The 24,179-nt window shown below is 30.7% G+C and overlaps 3 protein-coding genes across 4 annotated transcripts; all 3 read right to left on the bottom strand.

The window, feature by feature from the left end:
- Positions 1–1,850: 1,850 nt before the first annotated feature.
- On the bottom strand, positions 1,851–7,315 carry LOC114385328 (probable zinc metalloprotease EGY2, chloroplastic). Its single transcript, XM_028345359.1, has 12 exons — positions 6,996–7,315; positions 6,832–6,886; positions 6,129–6,260; positions 5,581–5,634; positions 5,379–5,489; positions 5,218–5,292; positions 5,007–5,112; positions 4,831–4,924; positions 3,675–3,828; positions 2,859–3,066; positions 2,466–2,626; positions 1,851–2,314 (listed from the first exon to the last, which is right to left on the bottom strand). The coding sequence occupies exons 1-12, from the start codon at positions 7,157–7,159 to the stop codon at positions 2,066–2,068; spliced, it is 1,563 nt and encodes a 520-aa protein (XP_028201160.1). The 5' UTR covers positions 7,160–7,315; the 3' UTR covers positions 1,851–2,065.
- A 3,135-nt stretch (positions 7,316–10,450) lies between these two features.
- LOC114385007 lies at positions 10,451–12,954 on the bottom strand. 2 transcript variants are annotated; one of them, XM_028344923.1, is made up of 4 exons: positions 11,679–12,954; positions 11,472–11,570; positions 11,209–11,305; positions 10,451–10,800 (listed from the first exon to the last, which is right to left on the bottom strand). In XM_028344923.1, the coding sequence occupies exons 1-4, from the start codon at positions 11,787–11,789 to the stop codon at positions 10,748–10,750; spliced, it is 360 nt and encodes a 119-aa protein (XP_028200724.1). In that variant the 5' UTR covers positions 11,790–12,954; the 3' UTR covers positions 10,451–10,747. The 2 variants fall into 2 exon arrangements, with proteins under 2 accessions (XP_028200724.1, XP_028200723.1); XM_028344922.1 differs by having other exon boundaries at positions 10,451–11,305.
- Positions 12,955–13,159: 205 nt separating this feature from the next.
- Positions 13,160–18,350, bottom strand: LOC114385005 (auxin transporter-like protein 1). Its single transcript, XM_028344921.1, has 9 exons — positions 17,640–18,350; positions 17,271–17,489; positions 16,969–17,154; positions 16,778–16,890; positions 16,313–16,496; positions 16,069–16,166; positions 15,012–15,219; positions 14,470–14,727; positions 13,160–13,686 (listed from the first exon to the last, which is right to left on the bottom strand). The coding sequence occupies exons 2-9, from the start codon at positions 17,448–17,450 to the stop codon at positions 13,465–13,467; spliced, it is 1,449 nt and encodes a 482-aa protein (XP_028200722.1). The 5' UTR covers positions 17,451–17,489; positions 17,640–18,350; the 3' UTR covers positions 13,160–13,464.
- Between the last annotated feature and the right edge of the window lie 5,829 nt (positions 18,351–24,179).

Raw genomic sequence — 24,179 nt, forward strand, 5'->3', positions numbered from 1 at the left:
ATTTATCAAACAAATGTAATTAATGTTATATTAAAAAAATAACAATTATTTTGAAATAATTTTTTTTCTTATATGACAATTATTATAAAATAATGACCATTATTATGAAATGAAGGAAGCAACAATTTCCAACTTTCAACTACAAAGCTTTCCAACTTTGAGCTAACTTATCAATTATTTTTTTTATTAAGCATGCCTTAAACGCCTAAAACTCTTAAACTTACAAATAACATGAGACATTTTTTCTTCCAAATTCCAAGTAATCATTTCAATTTCCAACCATTATACGATGTGAGAAACCCGAACTTAAAATTAAAATAAGTCCTAAATATATTTTTAATCTTTTAAATTTTGATAATTATTTATTTGGTCCTTAAAAAAATTATTTTTACTAATTCCTTAAATTTTCGAAAAAATATTTTTAAACCCCCTTTATTCCATGTGTTCATAATTTCACAATTTATAATAATTTTTAACTGTCAAAATTGATTTTCTAATTTATTTTTTAAAAATTATTTTTAATGATTTTAAACTACCAAAAACATTTGATTCATATGGTTTGGTGGCTGTTTGTTTTTTTACATATTATGGTAGTTTTAAAGAAAAAAATAAAAACATCGAAATACAATAAATCACACTAAAATAGAAAGTTTGAATAGTGTGTTACATCAGTTTTTGAATCTTTTTGCAATAGAGGTGATTTGAAGTCAATATAATTCACAAAGACTACTGTCTAGTGACAAGTATATTTTTCGAAAATAATAAAAGATTGTCTCAAGTGATTTAAAAATAGTAGTTTTTAATGAAAAACTTGTGTGCAAAGATCTATCAATATTATGTCTTTAAAATACTATGGCAAGTTGAAAGAAAATAGTAGAAATACTCAGTTTTATACTGATTTAGTCAATCTGAAATATGTTCAGTTCTTCTTCACAAATTTGTAAAGAATTTTACTAATCAAAACTAATTACAACAACTATTTTATCTTGTCATTTATGGCTTACCGATATTCTCCATTCCTCCTAAATTTAAGACATCTAAGTATTATTTTATCGCTAAGTCATTGACTCTTCACATTCTAAAACTATTTAAAAATGGAATTAGAGAATCCAACACTCATAGTGTGTTTACAACAAAAAACTTAATTTTAGAATACGGTTTTTCTAGACAAACAATAAACTCTCTTAACTTAATGTTTTTTTTCTCAAAATGATATCCTTTTGGTTCACTTTTTAATTCTTGACTTGATCACTTTTCACTCATTTTTCATCGTCTTAAAATAGTTGGAGTGCAAATCTTTCTAAATAAGACAAGCTCTTCATGATTCCAACAGCAAATTGATCTTGAATATATCATTTCTAAATCTATCTAAGTCCTATTATATTCAAGTGTTAGTTTAAATTAAGTAATAAAGAATAATCTAAGATAGGCATATTGTAGTATAAATGAATTCACTTTGTTATTAAACCACACTTTCAGACGATAGACATATTTAAGTATTTAAAAATCCTTTTTGATCGCATGATAAAACATAATGATCCACTTTTTCAACGTTTATTCTATTATCAGCGTTGGATGTTGGATATTCATTTTAAAAACAAGAATGTGAAATTGTCATGGTTTTTTTTTACATATTTTAGTGATTTGAAACTATCACAAATCATTTTTAAAGAAATTAAATTTATAAAAAATGTTTGATGATAAAAAATCATCACAAATTATAACACCATTATAAAAAAACAAGATGAAATAAAAGTAACTTTTAAAAAATTTAAAGAACTAATAAAAATAAATTATTTTTTAAAAGACTAAAAAAATAATTATTCAAATTTAAAAGATTAAAAACATACTTAACCCTTAAAAAAAATTCCATTGTTAATGAATATGAATAACAAAACTAGGGCGTTTCAGCCTCAATATTTTGAGGTTTGATTATTCACCTAGCGTATGAGCCAACGTTGACTGTTTGATTCACTGAAAATCCTACCTGTTTACTCTCAGTTCTCAAAATTTCATGTACTAGCAGTCTAAATCAATGCTGCCAGAGTTTATGAGGCCATTATTTCTAGAAACTTGTGAGGGTTTCTTCTGTAAATGGGAAAGGATATGGCAAGCATACCAACAAACCTAGGAGTAAAACTGTTACTCCAATAGCAACATATTTCTCACCAGGATCAGTTATTTCCTCAGAAAGAGGAGCAATTGGACCTCTTTGCAAGAAGAATATCAGAACTACCCAATAGAAAGCTACATCATTAAGCAGTGACGAGACTCCCAGCAACGCAATTGAAACCCCTGTGAAGCGTAATGAAGCCTGCGAAATAGACTTGAGTCAGTATCTTCACATAAAAGGAAACAAAGGAAGGCAATTGTGCAATTAGTCAAATATTATTAAGATCATAATATACTGACAAATCAAGTTTCACTCGTAAAAGTTTTCTTTTTAAAAAATATTACTGTTATACCTTTCTTCCCCATAGGGCAAACGAAATTCTCCCTCCATCAAGCTCTCCTGCAGGAATGCTGTTGATGGCATTGATGAGGAGTCCTGCCCAAGCCCAAATCACAAGAGGGTTGATAGAAATTGCAGTTCCTTCCTTGAGAACGTTACCAAGAAGCAGCTTTGCTAAATAGTAAATAAAAATTGTCACTACATTTTGGTTTTCTAAATCAATGAAGCAGCAAATAAAAATAATTAGTGATATACTCGGCAGTCATGGGATTTAATTTGTTTATGTAATAATAACAACAAATAAATGCTCATTTGAAATTTTTTTAATAAAACTTGTAAAAGAATGCAGGCACAATTCTATCCTAATTTCTTTACGCTTACTAAAGTGTATAGCTTAGTAGCTTACCAATACCGCCAGCAAGAAACGACTCGTGAAACACAGAAGCATCAACAACAACACCAATACCATCACTGGGAGGCAAGATAAAACCTAGAAGCAGAAGCAAAAGACCCAAGGCATAGCCAGCTATTGGTCCAGCAGCTGCAACCTTGAGCAGATCTTCGCGATTGGGTACTATATTTCTTATCCTTGTAATGGCACCAAAAGAGCCTATCTGCCACCAAATTACTCATCAGAATTTTTGTTTCTTGTATTTAGAATTTAAGATGTTAGAAATTCTACATATCAACAAGAGGAAAATTGGCCATTGGCCAATATCCAAATTTTACATATCACCAATTTGTCCATTTGACTCTTGACACCAAACCATACCATATTAAATTAGATAGTAAGAAAAACACACAGAAAAGGCATAACAACATTCCTAAAGTACCACAATATTACCTAATCTAGGAGAATTAAAATGATTGCCATTTTTTGGATTATAGTCATGCAATTCAGAAGCCAAGACTTGACTCTGTAGGAAAGCAACACAAGCAATTCCCAAATGACAATGTACTAAAGGTCTAGAGCAATTTAATGTTATATTGTGCAAGACAAACACAGATGGAATATTTCCAATTGTCATGGATCAGCAAAGATAAATAATTAATCAAACATAAACAATGAACTAAAGCTCTATGCAAGTATACATTCTCTGAATGATTTATGTAATGCATACTAGATGGAAAACATGATACCCTCAATTATTATGTTATTTAATTGAAGAAATATCTTTTATTAAAAAATTGTAATAGAAGATAAAGAATTTTATCATACAACCTGCCAGCTAGGAACAAAGTACGGGACCCCAAGTTTAACTCCAGTGTCTTTGGCAGCTAAGAAGTGACCAAGTTCATGTACCCCCAGAATAAGTGCAGTAACAAGGGCTCCGGGTAGGCCATCCTTTAACAAGTTCAGATTGTCAAAAGTTGATCTGGAACATTAATAATATTAATTGGTGAAACATCAAAATATGAAGCAAACTAACAAAAATCTTCTCATTTGTAGAATAGTTATTCTATACATCTTTAAATGGTAATCAAAGGCTTAAGCCTACACACCAATCCAAAATTATGAAGTAATTAGCACTTAAAATATATGTGCACAAAACTTTAAGTGTCATTTGGTTTGAAAAAATGTTTAGTTTCTTTTTTTTTCACTTTCAATTACAAAAATGTCTCCTAATTTTCACCGTTCTTATTTTCAAAAGTTTGTACAAAAAATAAGTAACAAAGTGGAAAACAAGGAAAGATATTTGTAATCAAAAGTGAAAAAAAAAAAAACTTTCTATTAAACCAAATGATCTCTAAATTTTATTTTATGATTTTAAGTGTATACCAAATTGAAGCGACTATTATATGAAACAAACAGTCAATCAGGGAAATGACAACAAGAACTAATGATTTATTCCTATGAAGTCCGGACAAGAATTTATGAATAGTTGAAGTATTTTAAAACAAGAAACGAACTTTTGAAAACAAGAAACAAAGGGGAAAACAATGTGACATTTTTGTAATTAAAAGTGAAAACAAAAATCCTTTTATTTAAACCAAATGACCTCTAAATTTCACTTTATGATTATAAGTGCATAACAAATTGAAGCATCTATGATATGAAACAATCAGTCGACCAGGGAAATGACAACAAGAAATACAGATTTATTCCTGTGAAAGGCAGACAAGAACTCATCAATAATTAAAGTATTATATGAGACCATCCTTTTTAAGAATCATACAGCCCGGAAGATCAACATTTATGTACCCAAACAATGTATTTGTGAAACTGTCCTGAACTTATTACTCAAGCGAAGGAGTAAACACAACTGAATCAGTATAGAAAATGAAAGTACATGAGACAGTGTTGTGTGATACTACACTCTTCCCTAAGAGATAACACAGTATGAAATGACAACTTAAGGCATAAGAAAACAGCTTACAATAAATCGGATTGCAAAGAAGGAACATTTCGAAGAAGTAAGGTAAAAACTGTAACCAGTCCAAAAGATCCAGCAGCAAACCACTCAGGTACAGCTGCAAATATAAGTAACATCATAAGCTTTACTATTGAAAGAACACTTTTTGATCCACAATGTTGCAGGAGCTAAACAAGCACCAGTTGTCTCTGGTTGTAAGGTTGTTCTTGGAACCACAACAGCCACTGGCATATTATCCTCTGGATTTACTAAAAGGAAAAGCTTGTATTCATCTCCAAATTTATCCTATAATAATAATTATGCATAAATATAGTTCAGACTTCAGACGTTGATTTAAACTGGAATCGCTCACAAAACCACTTAAACAAAGAAACAGAAAATATTACATACTTTCAATCTCTTCGATATTTTATCATAACTTTTAGCAGCTTGCCCTCGCAAGTTTCCTTTGAACAGCACTCCACCCTGGCAGAAAAGAAAGACCCAATCTTCATACAACAAGACCTCTGTGCATATGCAAAAATAAACATATAGGAAAGATAGGCTCACACCTCGTAAGGATCTTGGCTAGTTACGAAAAAAGTGTCAAACCCAAAAACTTGGTTCTTAAGAATTTCAATTGTTTCCTTGGGAATTTTTATTGCTTCATCCAGTTTCTGAGGCTGTTCAGAACAGAAAGAAAAGAAACACAGAAGAATTAAAAAAGGAGAATGCCTCTTTTAAAGTAGGAAATACTGAATAAAAAGTAATCACCTTCACACCTGGCAGAGGTGATCCACTGGCAACTTCATTGCTATCATCCATATTCTGCTCAAAGAATAAGAGATAAGAAAACTATCACATAATGTTCCCAACTCCAAATGACACAATTTCGTCTTTTTTCAATTTTTTATCCTTTTGTATACTCAAACTAAAATTGAGTCCATGAAGGAATAGTTATAATTATTTATTAAGGAGATTATAGTGGCAAACAACAATTGATGAATTCAGACTAGCAAAACTAGGTCTGATTTTAAGGATTTGGTTTTTGACAAATTGCAAAGACATGGACTTATCAAGGACACTTGATTGTAACTTAAAAAAATGCTCTTGTACACATTATGAGTAAATAAGATAATGAAATAAATTTCATAAGATAACTTCTTGAGTGCATTATGTCCATGAGTAACAACCTGTTTAGCAATGTTCCATATGAATATAGGATATTAAACAATGACAGAAAAATATATATTGAACAAACTTTGGCAACATATTTATATCTGATCAAATTTAAAATTGAAGCTAACTAAGCCAGACATCACCTGCACATCACTTTGACCTTTATTTTCATCACTAAACTCATTTATTTGTTCTGCATCTACAGGTGGAGGGATACTTTGCTCAGAGGAATCTTCCAAAGGTAGTGTTTCTCCATTTTTATCTGCTTCTTTCTCCTAGGTAAATTAAAAAAGTTGCAAATTGTCAAGGGTAAAGTATGAAGAGTAAAGAAAGGTCTACATTGTGTTTGAGTGCAAAGTGCAAACAATAAAACAAAAAAAATATTTTTATCTTGATAACTAAAACATAACCTATTAAGATTGAGTTTAATTTTAATTTGCTGAAACATCCACATTCCAACTGACAACTTTTGCCTTTTTGACCCCCGCTTGATGACGATTTCAACATAACAATTGTTTTTTAAGGCAAGAAATTTTATTCATTTGATTTGATTTTTGGTCAGAACCCCTCAAAGCTCCCTAGTCCATATTTTTTCCATTCACAAGACTCAAACCTATTAATCTTGTACGAAGAAAACCAAGCTCCTTGACTCTAGGACCAAAAGGCATTAATTCTTTATTTAATTTTACTTCGTCTCTTGGAAGCTTGCAAAATATTATCATGCAAGGAATTTCGAACAATTTTGCAAGGTTCAACTCAAGTCAAAAGTCTTCATCATATCAAACTCCAACTTGTGAAGCTTAATGTCAGTTAAAGAGAGAGCAAGCTGATTCCTGAAGAAAGTACCTTCTCGTCGCTACCATTATGTGGCTCAGTAACACTACAAGCAATCACTCTCCTCCTGCTCGATCCATTCCAGTTCAAAACCGCATCAGCATTTGAAGCCAAATCAGTAACAAACGGAAAACGAAACGAATTCCACTTCAAAGAAGAAGAAAAAAAACACCTACCTCGGATTCCGAATCAGCTTGAACGAACTCCAACGAGGACGCAAGTGGCGAAAACCTTCGGAGTGCTGAATACGGAGATCAAGTTCCAAGCAAGAGGTGCAGCGCGACAGGGGAACGAGGAGATTCCCGCGAAAAGCCGAAGGAGCTGCCAACGAGAGATTCATGGTTCCGTTTGGAGCGTGCGGTGCCTCTAATTGAAATGAAACCTTAGCGCCATTGAAACGAATGAAGGATTGAAGAAAACGATGGAGAAGAAGAAGAAGTAACAGCAGAGGGGAACTAATTATCTGCTATTTTTATTTATTTTTTTAAATACCCGCGCAGATATTTTCTGCCGTTTATAGGACGAATATAAAGCGGCCCAAGTTTCGAACCCCAATCAGCGTTTGACACCTAAGCGGATTAAACGACTAGATAGAATCTTTTTTTTTTCTTACGTGAAAAAGAAAAAAGAAAATCTCTTTATATTGAAATTTGGCAACATGGAAGATAGACAAGACACGCATTTTTCGTAACTAGTAAGATTTTTTACAGCGCAATTTTAGTTTTTTTTTTAAATATTTTTATTTTAATTAAATTCTATACTAGTTATTGAAATAATACTTAGATTAGACTCGATCTTTACCAATTCATTAGTATGCATTTTATTCAATAATGAAAAAATATTAAGTGATATATCACCGACATTTCTATTAATATTACTAGTGTTATAGCTCTTGTCTTCCATGAGTGTTAACTTTGAAATTTATATTTTCTATTTTAATTTTTTAATAATATTTTTTTATTTTTCCAAATATCAACATTTACAGATCTATAAAAATATATATACTTACGGATATTAATTTATAAAAAATGTATTTTTAAAAATATTAGATTTATAAATATATTTTCATTTATATATTACTTTGATATATATAGATTCTCAATAAGAAATATTAATATTGAAAAACATTTGAAATTAAATTCTAAAATTATTTTTTTTCTTTGAAAATTGAGTTTGAACGATATTTATTGTCAGTGTAAAAAATTTGTATGATTAATTATTAGATATATTGATTTAAAATGTCAAACTAAAATATTTTCTATGATAATAAATATCTCTTGTTATATTTTTTGACTTATACAAAGTTATTCTTTTAAATTAAATGATACTAAAATAATTTCAAACAAATATGAAATGAACCGTGATCCCAACCTTGTTTTCTTTATTATTATTTTGAATAAAATGATTGGTACAAGTGCATATTGATTTTCAATTTTATCATCGTATCAAAACTTGTAAATAAAATGAGTAATCTTGAACCTTCAGAATTAAATAATTAGAGAAAGAATCTTATTTTTGATAATAATATTATCCAATTAGAATATAATTATCTTCAATAAAAAAATAGCGGTGATACAAACAAAAAAAATCGTCATATTACCTCCAAAACTTGTGTTCTTTATTACAGAGTTCTCACTTGTCATGAAAATAAATTTTCATTTTTATACATTGCATTAAAAATTTTGTATATAATATACAAATAGATATAATTGATTAATTAATTTCGGCAAAAAAAAATTAGAAGAAAGAATCGAATGTAGTTCTGCCATGTTGTAACTAAAGCCTTTTACTATGTTAATTTCAGTGACATTTCAATGAAAAGAAATTCATGTTATTACATGGCATTTGACTGTTATATATATATATATATATATACACGCACGTGTCGTGTTAATACATAGATTTAAATTTACAATCAATACCAAAAGAAAATTAATTAAATGTGTGATCTAATCACTAATATTTTCCTCAAAATATTATTTTTACATATCATACATTTATTCATAAAATTAAACTTTATATTAATTTTAATAATTTGTATTTGGAAGAGAAAAAGAAAATATAGGTACCAGAAATATTTAGCTTAGGAGAGAAGATAAAAGAAATAGATAAGAAATGGAGTCAAAATGTTAATTGTTTGGTTTGAGAAAAATAAAATTATTTTCTTTTTAAAGAAAGGAAGAAGAAAGAAATTAGATTATTACTATTAGAAATACCATTTTAACCAAATAAAATACAGTTTTTTTCATTCAGAAGTCATAATCAATTATGGTAACAAATAATGGACTATGTGTGTTTTTTAAGAAGAAAAAAAAACAATTATGTATAAGTTAATTGGTAATAGGTTTTCCTCCACAAACACAAAGTGAGTTTGTAAGAAAAGACTTAGGTTTAATTCTACATAATACACTTTCAATTTTAAATGTAATTAAATTTTTATAAAGAATTAATTTTATAGTAAGTTCAAATGACTAAAATCTATGAAAATATCTTAAAATAACAGGGGGAGTTTAAGACTCTAATTAGAGAACCAAATCAAAAACATTAATAATAGATTTTATATGTACAAACAAGCCATTATGTGTGACCATGATCCATTATATCATACGTGTAATCAATTATATGATCAATGAAATGCATAACATGCAATTGCTCATATCATATCAAAAACCATGAAGCAAATTGAAATTGAAAAAAAAAAAATGAAGCAGGTGACAATCTCACTAGATCGAAGCATGTCACAGCAACACAAACACAACAACAAATTCACCACCAGAACGAACAGATGCCACGCAAGAGATGACTTTGGTAAAGGTGAATAAAATAATATTTTTATGCGTTTCTTCGCCTATGAGGTAGAAATTCTGTTGCGGGGGACTCACTAGCTTTTTTGATATCTTTCATATTTATTTTCTTATTACCAAATGGCGAAAATTTTCTTCTTTGCACTTTTGTCCTCTGTTTCTCATTTCTTTGCAATTTAAACGCTACCAAATAGAACAATAAAACAAGGCTTTACAAGTTATATAAGGGGAATTTTTTTAGCCAGCGTTTAATTTTTTGAGTAAATTATACGAACCTCGAGATTTTGTAAAATTATACAAATTTTCCAACTTTTTAAACATTTACACTAACCTCCTTTCGAGTTCTATGTAATATTTTTTAAACAATTAAGAGGGTGTTTGGGTATATTTTTTAATAGCTAAAGAGATTAATGTGATGTACGCGAAAGTGTCAATGTATATTTTAAAATAATTAAGGAATGTTACTGTAATTCACTCTATTTGTTAACTATTTTTGGAGCAAGTGTTAAAACATGCACAAACAACTTTTGTTTGTAATAGCTACATATTTAAAAAAATTAATAATCCTTTTGCCTTTCCTCATGCAATTACGTGCTTGGTTATGTATATTTTCCGTTTTTGAATTTTAAAATATCAGCTTTCATTTCACATTATGATTTAATTTCTTAGTATTGGAAAATCATAATATTTTAAATAGAAATTATTTTTTCACATCTACTTTTTTTTTGTCTTCATTATCTTCTTTTTTTTTTGTTGCATTTATATTCTTAGTAGATTTCCGAAGATAAAATTACACTTTCCAACATCATTTGGGATATATCATGTTAGACTACGTAACAAAAATCAGTCAACTGAGTCATCTTCAATGTCTCACGAACAAGAAGTTGCTACCTATCACCCTGGCTTAATTACAAGTGCTTTTAATGGCCAAGAATTTACATACCATATACTGCCCAAGCATCTTCTCAATTTGTCTATGTAATGGTGCAACTGGAAAGTGGATAAGTTCAACATCATCATCTTGGCTACCATTACCAATCAATCCATAGTAACCTTTACCCTTGTGGCATAAAAAATGATCAAATGCTTCGGAAGATTGAATCGTTGGAGTCTTGACAAATGCGCTATAATTGTTCATGTCCTCCTCTATCAGCTTGCACAACAGAATGACTAACAACTAGAAACAAAACACAGAGATTTAGCATAAGCAAAAGAAAAGTCAGTAAGTTTTTCTTCACTCTTTTGGAAAATTAGACATAACTTCTTCAAATGTGATGCAGTTAAGCAGCAAATATATCTTGTGTTTGCAATTTAATCGCAGCTTCCAAACTATTGACTTGAATTGTTGAAGAAACTTTAACTTGTACATTACTTAGTTCAATTTAAAGAATTAAATACGAACAAATAAGTCTGCAATCAGGCTTAAGAATGATGAAGATAGATTTATGGATGTCATCCAAAGGGTTATTTAATTTAAATATATTTTCAAATGGGAGGAACTGAGAGAGGATGGAATAAAATTCAGTTTCTAGATTAACAAGTGATGCATATTCTTGATCATTGGCTTGAAGTGAAGAGTCCAAACCATCACTAGCATGCAATATTAGAGTGTCCTCAGCCACTAGGCCAGAAGAGCCAACTTCAGATATCCCAGCTGATGATGTCTCATTGATAACACCTTCCTGCAGATAATGTATATATTAGTCTGAGTCATAAAAAATACCATACATATTTGTAAGAATCTAGGTTAACTTAGTGTCTAGCATGCTGTCCAAGAGAAACTTTCATCATATTCATTCAACTGAAATCTTTCACAACATATTCATTTAATAGTTGCTAAATGTTTACCTTATCTTCTGCAGAACCTTGTTGTTTGTTAAGTATGGCTTCGATTAGGAGCTTGTAAGAGGCCTCTTCAATATAGGGCCATCCTGAAGTTCCATACACCTGAAGAAACCCCATGCAACCAACCAACCCACAGGTTAAAGTAAACCAAACAGATGAAACCATTTAGCACTTTTTTTCCTTTAACTATTCGGAGAAGAGAAGACTAACATCTAGAAGCTCCTTAAGCATTTCTGGAACTAGTTGTTTCCCAAATCTAAGTTGATGCATTGACTCCACGGCAGTATCCATTCCCATGCTAGCAGCTATCTTACTCTGCATACAAAACAAAGAACCATGGGGTGCAGGAAGCAACTGCCCAAATTCAATATTCCATGAGAACAAAACATATCAAAATAAACTCTGCACATTGTTAGGGACAAAGTTCAAGCAAGCATCCTACACTTGCTAGCTAATTTCATGATACTGGCGTATCAACTATGCCTCTATTTTGTTCCCTTTCATACAATACATAACAAGCTTGGAATGTTTGATGTTCATATTCTAGGTTGAAGGGTATTGACTAAATATTTCTATTAATAGCTTAGTTAGTTACTGCCATCTGCAAAACTAGTTTTTTGTAGGTAGTTAATTTTTTCTGACTTCTAATTGGTCCAAGTTTATATGATCCATGTAAACTACTGTTTTTTTTTAGAACAATATCAAAGTTTATAACGAGCATATATTGTTCATCATTTCTTCTTCTTTTAGACTGTGCCCATAAGGTTATAGACACACTCATCCTCCCTATCCTCCTGCCCTGAAAAAAAAATGCATTTTTATCTTATTTTTATGAAATCCAATTAGAATATAGTGGTATAAAAAAATTTATTCTCATTCAATTATAGATTATTATGTTATTGAAAATCTTTAACTTTTATAATAATTACTATTTAACACTCATTTTAAACATTTTTTAATTAGTTGACAGAATGTATCAAAATTATCCTTATTTTTGTAGCTGGCTGCACAGTGCACTTATATTCGATTTGATGTGTATGAGTACTTTTGATAATTCGATCCAATAATATCAAATAGAAACAACGGATGGCCCTTTTGCTAGTGGCATTTTCGCTGAGGAAGCAAAATGAAAAATCATGTCATTGCCACACAATTGGAGGAGAATTTTACTGTTTTCCCCCAATTCAAGGTCCACCTTAGGATTCTATATTTCTAAACAAGACTCAAGACATTAAAAAAAGGTTGAATTGGAGGGAGAGGTCGTGATAAGCAATGGCTGAGATTCAGGGAATATAGCAAAAGGTGAAAGGTACAAACACCAAACTCAAACAAGCCTTTACAAAATCCTCAATTATTGCCCTCCAAACTCTAAAAACTTTCCAAGTCATACATACGCATACACCCTGATTCCCTTTTTCGCGCTGATCAAATTCCAATTTTGACTAGTCAAACATACAATTAAACTGAACTTAAGCCACCACGAACATAATGATAATAGCTTCAGGTGAACGAGGGAATCATTAATTAAGCATGTATAAAGAAAATGCTAGTCAAGAATTTCAGTTTAGCTTGTTAATCATGAGAAATGCCGTTATGAGTAGGCTTGGAAGATAGGAAGCAACTTATACTACACGCTTTTATAATGTAACTTTCACCAAACATACATGATCTAACAATACTTGAGATTTGGAGAAGAAAAAAATGATTATATTGGAATGCAAAGACATTATTGGAAACATGCAGGCTATACTTGAGGTCGCTATATGCCAATTGCCAAACATCACTCCCTACATATGCTATAACTATAGTGCATGTTTATGATTAACCAAAATGATTCGAAAGCGAAATATAACAATGTTGCCTTTCTACACAAGGGAACATCAGCATTAACAATATTTATAGCTAGAGAGATTAAACAAAAAGATAGGGGAAATACACAAGGGTGGAGATGCTGATGTGTCCCTATATGTTTAAAGCAGAAGAACATATATAATTTTCAATGATGCAGCATTGTGTTGTTGGAAGCAGGGACTTTTGGCGGGCATTGGTAGCACTTGGCAAAGAGTCCAAATGTGTCAACCTGTTTGATAAAGTTTGTCATGCTAGCCCACCCTCCAAATCCAAATCCAACCACTAGAACCCACACCACCACAAATGCATTCACCACATACATTGCCGTCCAGTTTGGGATGAAGAAGGGCAATTTCTCAGCAGCATTCTGAAACATAACACAAAGTAAGTTGTTAAAATATTAACTTATGGCTTGAATTGAACCGTTAATAAGACAAAAAGTAGTGTTACTGTTAGTTGACTGTAATAAGTTGCTGACTTGTTATGAGCATCCGTTAGGAACGGTAATGTGAGAGTACCAAGTAGGGTCACTTAAGAGCGTTAGGTTAGACATGGCCCAGCTCATTGCTAAAATGTGAACATTTGGTTAGCATAGTATCAATGGTAGTATAGTATGACTGGCATACAACTGAATGACAAAGAAATGGCACCAACCCCATCGTTTCTCATAAATATTTCAATTCGAATAATTAATAGAACAAGTGGGGTAGGGATTAATACTGCCAGTGACTTGGGAAGTCTCTTCAAAGTTAAATCATGGAGCTGAAATTATATCCTCAAACACTATTACACCATGCCACAAAGGGCTTTAAGAATCTCATCCGATAATTTCTAAGACCTGCTGATAAAAATAGACAGTCCTAGATATTGAAAGCTTTCTTTTTAAGTAGGGAAGACAACACAATGCCTAATTAAATGTTTCGTACTATTGTAGGTAGCTACAAGTTGTGCATAGAATGTACAGTTTAGCAGCTATTAAATCTCAGATTGACAAGAACTAGCCTCAACAGTGAATATATTAGCATATGATATGACCATACATTATGATTTTAGAGAAATTCATTATATAGAAAGTAAAGATTGTTAGATGAGACAGATATTTGGTAGAAACAAACAAATATGAGATATGAAGAGATTGGACTATTTTTACCTGTCGTGCAGAAGCAGACTTGTAAGTGAGCATATGAGCACAAGCAGGGATGACATACACGGTGAAGCTAACCAGAAGAGCCCCCACAGCAGAGTTAATAGGACCAAAGAAAGGGAAGATAATAGCCAAAAACCAGATTGGTATCACCACAGGCAACCTAGCAAGTGCCCTCAAACATATGCTCTTTGTGTCATGCATTCCTATCACCTTCTCCCACACAAAATACAATGGTGTGCAAGCAAATCCAAAAGTGATGAACTGTCATTCACATAGTAATAAACAAAATTCATCAATTAATAAAACTTTTTTAGTTTTCGATCTCTCTCATTTTTACATTTGTACAATTAAATTGTACTTAATTTTTAAAAAAATGTTATTTGTACAACTACTTATACCAACTAAGAGATAGATGTATAAGTTGTACTAAATGATGTGATGGAAGATATAGACAAAAAAAATATTGTTATATAAAATGTTGTATGAATAATTTGAGTCTTTAAAAAATTAGCAGTTCTGAGAGGAGGGAAAAATTGTATATGGACCTGATGAATCAGCATTAAGATGACACCTGCATCGCGCCAACCAGAGCGGGGAAGAAGAGAGAAAGCATTGGAGTGGTCCAGGAGTTTGTCACCAAAGGCCCAATAAACGGCAACAGCAGATGGTAGGGTGAGTGTGAACACATAAAGAGTAGCATAAAGATAGATATATTTGAACTTTTGAGGTTTCCACATTGCATGCATGATTTCCCTGTAATAGGCATAGGGTCCACGTTAGTAGTGCATAATGCAACATCAACAAACTTAAATCTGCAAATGACCCAGATGCTCTCATCTCAAAATCAAATAAAATTCCTTCCATTTCTATTAATATACTCCAAGTCGAAAATGAAATTCTGTTTGTCAGTCCTGGGATATGTCCAAATGAGTTATTAGAATTGTTTTCTAACTCACTTTGCAACTTTTCTTGCTTTGGGTAAATACATTGCTTTACCCGAAAAAGGTTGAAGTTATATTATTAGAAAGGAAACAAGTTGTACACAAGAGAATATATTTAATATAAAATATAAAAAATTGTGCATTTCAGTACTCATCACTTGTTTTCAAAAACCATGGCCCCATTGCTCGAAATTCCTCTTGAAAATACATAATTCTTGTTTTGCATATTTTCAATGTAACTAAATTATAAAAAATTACCCATTCGTTTTACTAGCAGAAAGTAGACTGGGTAATTAGTACATATCATTTGGTAAAATGTTACTACTATTGTAGTACGTATTGGAGATGGAGGAAACGCAAAAAATTCTAAAGATATATAGAACAATTCAACGGATAAAGTTGAAGCGGGAATGGAAGTGGAAGCCAAGACACCAGTGACCAGTGTAATGGTTGTTCAAAATGACAGATTTATTGTTTTGTCTTATTTTTCTAAGGTCCCATTAGAATGGAGGCAAAAGCTGCAATTGAAGAAAGTGGTCGTGCAATAAACTTCTACTCTCCCTTGATGTTTCGTTGTCTTAAGACAATAAAGAAAATCTATCATCATTGTTTTGTCGAACTCAATTAGCAAAATATTAGAAAAAAAACAATGGGGTCTTACACTGTGACGGCGTGCCCGCCGAAAGTGTAGAGAATGTTGGTGGCGCCCGTGAAATACAATACCAATTTTTTTGGGCCAGTGTGAGTCACATTTTCAACCTGCAAAATTAAACAGCTCAGTGACACTGTGATAATGTTTTTTTTTTTTTTACACTAAGTTATAATATTATGATCAAAATCAAACGACTTCAAATAAGAGAGACCCCACTGAAGAAATAAAGACCATTGTACTTGGCATTGCTTACCTGGCCATGAGCAATGGCTGCAATGGTCATGTACCAAGCTGTGTAAGTGGTCATGCCAAGGCCAAGGAAAGACCAAATTCTGTAGTTGTGAAATGAAGGTACGAACACTGTGGTGGCACAGCAAGCTCCGAATATGTAAGTCCAGGTCCTCTTATCCAAGTGGTCATTTATGAGGTATATGTTGCTGCATAGTCATAGCATATACACCCCAAGTCACAAAACACCCTCTTAAAATCAAATCAACAAAATATCTCAATTTATCTAATCAAATACACACTAAACCAAGATTTTAAAAAACACTCTATGATTGTGATTTTTGCCACAACATTAGGTTTCTGACCACAATTTTGTCTGCATCGGTCACATTTGTTTATAATTTTCCATAATATCAAAGATGGCAACAAAATCACGATTGTCCCTATAACCGCAATTTAAAACCTTGACTACATAATGGGGAATTCATACCTTGCACAAGCAATAAGCTGGATAACGGACCCAAAGAGGAGGAAAGTGCAATTGAAGGCCAAGCCAATGGCTTTCCAGTATGGACCCAGTAAACCTTCCAACACTTCAAACCACTGCAAAAAAATTGAAATTAGACCAAAGTTTTCCGATTTTTGTTTCTTTTTTAATTTAATTTAATTTTTTTTTCTAACCTGAATGACATGGTTTTTGAAGCTGACACTCTCTTTCTCTTTTCTGGTCCTGTACTCGATGTACAGAATGCTAATCAGATAAGCTGTCCAACTTCCCATTATTCCATAGAAGACTTGGAATATGATGCCAGAGAGCATTCCCAGCTGAGAGAAAGAGTATGGCAGTGTTAGCAGAACCTGCGCAACCTGCAAAGCACAAAACCAATAAAACGTAATCAAACCAAAATTCTCTCACAGAATCTAAGTTCCAAATCCAATGATGAGAGTGAGTGACACTCTCATGGACTCATATATCTTGTTACCTGATTTGAGGCACAGCTGAACCATGCATCATAAGCAGACCCACCATGCCAAAGAATGCTTTTCAAACTGGAATGTGAACCACCACCCACGTTCTCTTCCTCTCTCTCTTCACCACGCTCAATCGTTGTTTCGTTAAGGTTTGACATCATGGTTTCTTCACCTTGCTTCTGGGGTAACATTGTTCCAAGATTATTATAATAATAATATAAAGAAAATCCCTGGAAAAAAACACATAACTGAGTTAGTTAGACATTTACCAAACCCGAGGGAAAAAAAGTCAGAGAAATTGACAAGAGAAACAAAAAGAGATTTTGCTCCATGGAAGAAACCAAACCATGTTGGAGAAAGAAAAAAAAAACAAAACTCACCTAATATTGGTCAATGTTGAAATCTGAGAGCTTGAGAGAGTTCTCTTATAACACGGAAACAGAGGAAACAGAGAGAGGCGTTATGGTAATAGATGAGTGTGTGTGTGTGAGTGCTGGGGAAGTTTAACTTTTTTAGGCAAAAAGAGAAGACAGTAACGGCACTTGATTGGGTAGGAGTTGCTGTTTTGCTGATGATTTCTGATGATTTTGATTTTTGAACTCTTTTAAACTCCACACAAAATATATGATTTTATGCACTAGTACCTGGTGCCGTTATGGTGTGACTCAGTCAACCTCTTAAATGCGGGTTCCGAACAAGGAATTGGCAGTTTTCAATGCACAAGATACTATTACTAACCCAGCAAGCAAGAAAATGGAGAAACGGCTATTAAATAACAAAGGAAAAAAAAAAAAGGTTATGTGTGTGGGGTGGTAACAAGTGACCAAGAATGAGTCCTTTGGTGTAGAGATCTGACAAAAGGAAGTACACCTGAGAGAGTAAACTTGGAGGTTGGAACTATGCTTGGGACTTGATTAAAAGAAACAATATAAAAATGAAAAGAAAGCAATGGTAAAAAGGAAGAACTAAGAAGAAGGGTGTTTAAACTAGTATGACATCTCTTTGGTTTATTCTGACAGTTACTGAGATGTTGGTTTGGTTTTGCCTGCCTTCTCTTATAGTGTGTGTACTTGGCCTCTCTGTCTCTTCTGTGTTATTTGTACTCTCTTTGGCCCTTCAAGTCTATTAAAATGGTTGGTGCTGGCTGTTTGCGTACCAGGATCATTGTAATCATGCTAAAAAGGAAAAAAAAATATCATTTACTATATTTTCTAGTTAATTATTTATGATACAATGTTGATATTTTTCGTGTGCATGAATGAATAGGTTTATCAAACATTAAAACCAAATTTACTTTGATTCTGAAAATAAATGTATTTAGTTATTTTCCATTTTTCTCTTATCTCAAAAGCAGTTATTACTTTTAGTTTTAAGAAAAAATACAATGTATTTTATATCTTGCAAATAAAAAAATTATTAAATAGTCATTCAAAATAAGTAATAAGATTAGACACAAGTGATTAATAGCTTATACCTTGATGTTAAAGTTAAATAATTTAAATAATACTTAAATTCGATGTTTTGATAAAAAAAAGTTTATTTTAAAAAAATAACATGAGTTATTTGATAAGACTTAAATAGTTTATTTGATAAGATTATTTTAATAGTTTTTAGAGTATATTTTTTTAATACCTTATAAGTTATTTTCACTAACTTATAAGTTAAGTTCACTTAATAGTATTTAATAAACAAGTAAGTTTTTTTTAGCTTGTTGGAATTTTTAAAGGCTACATCAAGTAATATACTAACTTCTATTTTTTATATTTTTAATCCTACAAATATTTATTAAGTTTTTTACTCTTTTCTACGTAAGACATGATTTTATTATCATTAACTTTTTCTCTTCTTTCGTTCATCAGGGTTTTATTATTTTTACATAATGTAGGATTTTTTTCTCTTTCATTACATAAGCTATTGACAGTGATAGATAATAATTAAGTATATTTTGTGTATTTTTTAAGATATTTTTATATTATATTATTATTTTAACCGTTTTACTATTTATAATATTTATTTTATTTTGCAACAATATACTTCAAGATATAGATATTCATAAATGATAGGTTTATTTTATTTTTTACTATTTTATATTACATTGTTTATTTTCACTATTACATTAATTAACATCATAATGAAAATATAATATCTACTTAAAAGTACGTTATTTTACTTTACTTTAAATTTAACTGGACATGTTTATATATATATATATATTAAGATGCAGTATAAGATTAATAGCATTAGAATATATAATAATTGAAAGTAAAAAATAAAAAAATATATTTGTAAATAAAAATTATAAGAGTTTGAAATTAATTATAAATACCTCAAAATATATTTGTATCAATAACATAAAATTAATCTTTATATAAAAATATCATATATAAACATGTCTATTATTTTTGTTACTTTTCAGCCAGCTTTTTTAATTAACATTTTTTTTCAATCTCATATTTACAAGCTACTTGACTAGATTATAAGCTAAGTTGAACAAATTATTCGATACAATAAAATTATTTTAGTAGTTTTTAGAGTGTACTTGACAAGTCACTCTAATGATTTATAACTTAATCTGATTAACTTAAAAGTTAGTTTGAGTCTAAAACTTGTTTGATACGCAAATTTAATTTATTTTAGTAATTTATAATTTATTTTCATAAGCTACAGAAAAGAAACTAGTTAAACTAGCTTATGAAAATAAGTTACCATATAAGTTAGCTATTTTTGTATTTTTATATGTATACTCAATAATTTATTTAAAAACTATTCTATCTTGAAATAACTAAATATGTACTTTTAATTTATTAGGTAGATTAATAGCTAATCTTACTTATATGAGATGAAATTTTGTTTTTTTTTTCTTAAATGTATTTTTTATTTCTCAAATTTGTGCCGAGTTTTCTTTTGGTTTCCTAAATTTAAAAATAATTTTTTACTTCTCTAATTTAGAAATAACTCATCTTGGTCTTCAAAGTTTACGTCAAAAAAATTGTTGACATTGACTAACAATTAGCCATTAATCTCATATAAGTAAAATTTTGGTGGGAAAAGAATATTTAGTCGCCACTCAATTCTTCTGTGTTTTGTACTCTCTTTTGGCCCTTCAATTCTCATATAAGATACATAGATCAAATAACAATATCACTGAGAGTACGTAGTAGACCAGATACTTAAGTCACACTTGAGTTTCCAAATCCAATTTGTGAGCAGAAATGCTAATACGGTTATAATTTATCCAAAATTTACTTTTTACATTTTATGAAACAAATATAAATCATGATTAAAAAAACATTTTTCTCTTATTTATTTTATGAATTTACTCTCTAAAATAGTGAGAAACAATAGATTTCTAAAGTTTTTTTTTTATTAAAGAGATTTCATTTATATAAAGTGAATCCATAAAATAAATAGGAGAGAGATAGTTAATTTTTGCAAAAATTCATAAATAGTTAGATGATCAAAAATTAGTTAAAACTTAAAAGTGAATAATTAATTAGGCTTAACCTGACTAAAGTTGCTCATGATAGAAAATGTAATTTTAAAACAATTATGTTGTATTCATAATAAATTTATAATATTGTTTTTTCTTTACCATACATCCATACCAATCATATTTCACACTACTTTTTTTTTCTTATATCTTTTTTATTGAATATATATTTTAACAAAAGTTATATACAAATTCTCGTATAGTCTCGTTCATATTAATGAGAGCATTGTTATGTGTTTGTGTATGTATAATCATTTATAGACAATATAGTGTGAAGAACATAATTATAACAGCATAGTTGAAGTCATATTTAAGTTTAATTGGTTGTAGACAAAATAAAGATGGAAACATAATTGTAACTACATAATTAGGATTGGAGAAATTAAATATAGAACTGGAACTAAAACAAATCAAGACATGCGTGGTTATTTAAGAAAATTTAAAATGTTTTTAATTCTACTGTATGTTTGATTTCTAAAAAGAAAAGGAATGTCGTGAAACCCGTACATATTTATATTGTAATATTTCCAATATATAGTTTATTCTAAAGGTTTTCATTGAAGAAAAATGAGAGTTTGAACAAAATGGTACTCTTTGTATATAAAAGGATTTGGTGAGCTAATCCTTGGTGAGTCAAAAGAAAAGGGCATTGCATTGGATGTGTTTCTTTTGTTTATATAGATCTATCAAATATCATATCAGTGTTAGCTTTCATTATCAAACGAACTAAATTAACATGCTCAGTGGTTGGAGGGACCATCCTCCCTCGTTCACTCGGTTTCTAACTTTTCCATAATATGCTCCTTGTCTCCCTTTTTCCTCTTACTCTTGACTCATTATTTGCTTCAATGTGATTAATTTGCATAGCTACACAACTTGTTTTATTTTTTTACACAATTTAGCATTATCCTCTCCTATTTCCTGTTCAGCCTATCAAATCCACCCTATCTCAGTGGGAGTGGAGGACAATTTGTGCATCTCTAGGCAGTTCCATTACTAAAGACTAAAGAGAATCTCAGATCATGAGCTAATCCCCACTTAAGTCATCCCTTGTCTTTTTCCTAGAGTACTATGCTAATATGGTATAGGAAAAATATGTGTGGATCCTCAAATGCTAGTTACACCAAGAGAGAGTCTAAAAAAAAGATTAAAAAAATTAAGTATAATAGGTAATATAATGTGATAAGGAGAGAAAAATAAAAAATATTGATGGATTGTTCAAAATTATGAGATATCCAAAAATCAGAACTTTATGATATATATATATATATATATATATATGATATTTACCAATTAGAGTATAGATAGTAACAGCTTAAATGGAGGAATATGACTAAGTATAACTACAAGATTAAGGGTTTTTGAAGACCTTCAAACGGCTGTTTCACTGAACAAAAATATTTATTTTGTGAATTTAATTAGAATATAGTAGTTTTAATTTATAAATGTTTTGAAAATTTTTAATTTATATAATAATTATTTTAAAAATCATATTTATAACAATTTTTAATTTATTAATAATGTAAAAATCTTAGAACCCACTATATATCAAAATTTAATTCAAAGCAAAATTTACATAAATTTTATATAATAATAATAAAAATATTAAAAAAGATATTAAATAAATGTAACGTTCCTCGTACAAAGAATGTTAGAAAAGAAAGTCGTCTCTCTCTCTCTCTCTCTCTTTCTACCAGAGGAATTGTTCTCTTTTTTGCTTTGTTTGAAGGTACGAAACTACCGTATAAGGAAACCGTATAAGCATATGATCAGGTGATAAATTATGAACAATAATATAACCTTATGAAACTTGACCACTTATCAGTGACAATAATGAAAGTAGGTTTGGTAACAACGCATTAAAAAGAAGCTTCAACCTTATCTTTATTTTCCGTAAAGTGTTTTTTTTTTCATGAAGATTTTCAGTAAAGTTCCAAGCTAAAGAGATGGGCTAATCCCCATAAGTACATATATGTTTGGTAAACATTGTGTCGATTCAAATCAACACGCAAGTTTACGGGAGTGTTTAATTGTATCTTTTTTCCTGGTTCTTTTTGTCCATTATCTTGGGTTATTAGCACCTGTCCATTCAATGGGACAAGACCTCTTGAGTATTGCAACTACAATTAGCAAGAGTGCAAGTGCACCACACTACGTTGTTTCTAATTCATATAATCAATATGACAAAGTTGGATACTTAGGGTGTTTGTATAGTCTAGTTAGTCGGTCATCCCTAACTATAGGGTCCAAGCAGGAAAACGATGATTAGAAGGAATTTTTAGGGGTACCCACAAAGAGAAAAAAGATGTTAATTGAAATACCAACCAAAAGGAAAATATTGTCTCGTTTTCCTTATCTTGGAAAGCCTCTTTTTGAATTTCATCCCTTAGAAAACATTTATACGTGCAAGCTTTCCTTTGCTTTTTGGCGCTAAACCTCAATTTTCTCTCACTTTCCGTCTTCGGAATCGACTTTATTAAGATCAGAAACAAGCATCCTAGGACATGCTTGTGGCCTGGTCTAAGTCCCCACAATTAATTAGTTTAACTAAGGGCTCAATCATGCATCCGATTAGAAAGCAAATATTTTGTCTATCATTATTCATAAACAATCTTGGTGAATAGAATATATACGTTTTGAATTCATATAAAATTGCCTCTAATTCCTTTTATAGTTAGACTTGAAACTTGTAGTGGGATAATAATGAACGTAGGACCGAAGAATTATGAATGCTAAGCGTGGAACTTGTATTATGCATATATGTCTACATATTCTCAATTCCAAATTAAGCCACTTAACATTCTTCTAAGTGCTGAATCCCCATTATTTGAGCAATGGCAAGTGCAAGTATACGAATGCTGGGTCAACAATATGATTGGTTTGTGCCTTGTGTTGGATGCAGTTCAAAGTGACAACTGACTTGGCTATTATATGTGTAATCTATTGGATGGGCTAGGAGGCCGAGTTAGGAGCATCATACTATCTACAGATTATTATTTTTTTATGACTTTCAATTTTAATTTATTTTTTCTTTGAAATGGAGGGGGGGTGAAAATCTCTTTCATTATGTTTAATGTGGTATTGGCTATCATTTTTGTTGCAGCAGCATGGCTGTCGTGTAATCACTGCTTTACTGATTTGAATTTTCTCTTTTTTCTTCTTTCTTCTAACCTACTGATTTGAATTCTATAGGTCCTACTATGCATGTGGGGTCCCAACTATTATGGGGTTTGGGCCCATTCATCATTGCTATAATTGGTTTGATTATTAGGAGCTGTTCAATGCATTAAATATTACAAAGAGAGGGAAAGTGAATATGAGAGAGAGAAATATCTTCAATGCAAAGTAGTAGCTGATAGAGGAGAATTACCTATCCAAAATAGTGAGAATCATTTTATATTTATTCGATATAACAAAAGGAGAATTGGAA

This window comes from Glycine soja, chromosome 14 (assembly GCF_004193775.1).
Source record: "Glycine soja cultivar W05 chromosome 14, ASM419377v2, whole genome shotgun sequence".
NCBI lineage: Eukaryota > Viridiplantae > Streptophyta > Magnoliopsida > Fabales > Fabaceae > Glycine > Glycine soja.

Excerpts from the sequence above, each read along its gene's own strand:
- LOC114385328 (XM_028345359.1), bottom strand. The coding sequence starts at position 7,159 with ATGAATCTCTCGTTGGCAGCTCCTTCGGCTTTTCGCGGGAATCTCCTC. Across the intron at positions 5,490-5,580 it reads CACCTCTGCCAGGTGTGAAG|CCTCAGAAACTGGATGAAGC; the intron begins GTGATTACTTTT and ends TGTTCTGAACAG. Across the intron at positions 5,293-5,378 it reads CTAGCCAAGATCCTTACGAG|GGTGGAGTGCTGTTCAAAGG; the intron begins GTGTGAGCCTAT and ends CTTTTCTGCCAG.
- LOC114385007 (XM_028344922.1), bottom strand. The coding sequence starts at position 11,789 with ATGCAGAGTAAGATAGCTGCTAGCATGGGAATGGATACTGCCGTGGAG. Across the intron at positions 11,571-11,678 it reads TGCTTAAGGAGCTTCTAGAT|GTGTATGGAACTTCAGGATG; the intron begins GTTAGTCTTCTC and ends GGGTTTCTTCAG. Across the intron at positions 11,306-11,471 it reads AAGGTTCTGCAGAAGATAAG|GAAGGTGTTATCAATGAGAC; the intron begins GTAAACATTTAG and ends CATTATCTGCAG.
- LOC114385005 (XM_028344921.1), bottom strand. The coding sequence starts at position 17,450 with ATGTTACCCCAGAAGCAAGGTGAAGAAACCATGATGTCAAACCTTAAC. Across the intron at positions 16,497-16,777 it reads CAGCTTATTGCTTGTGCAAG|CAACATATACCTCATAAATG; the intron begins GTATGAATTCCC and ends ATGACTATGCAG. Across the intron at positions 16,167-16,312 it reads CAGCCATTGCTCATGGCCAG|GTTGAAAATGTGACTCACAC; the intron begins GTAAGCAATGCC and ends TTAATTTTGCAG.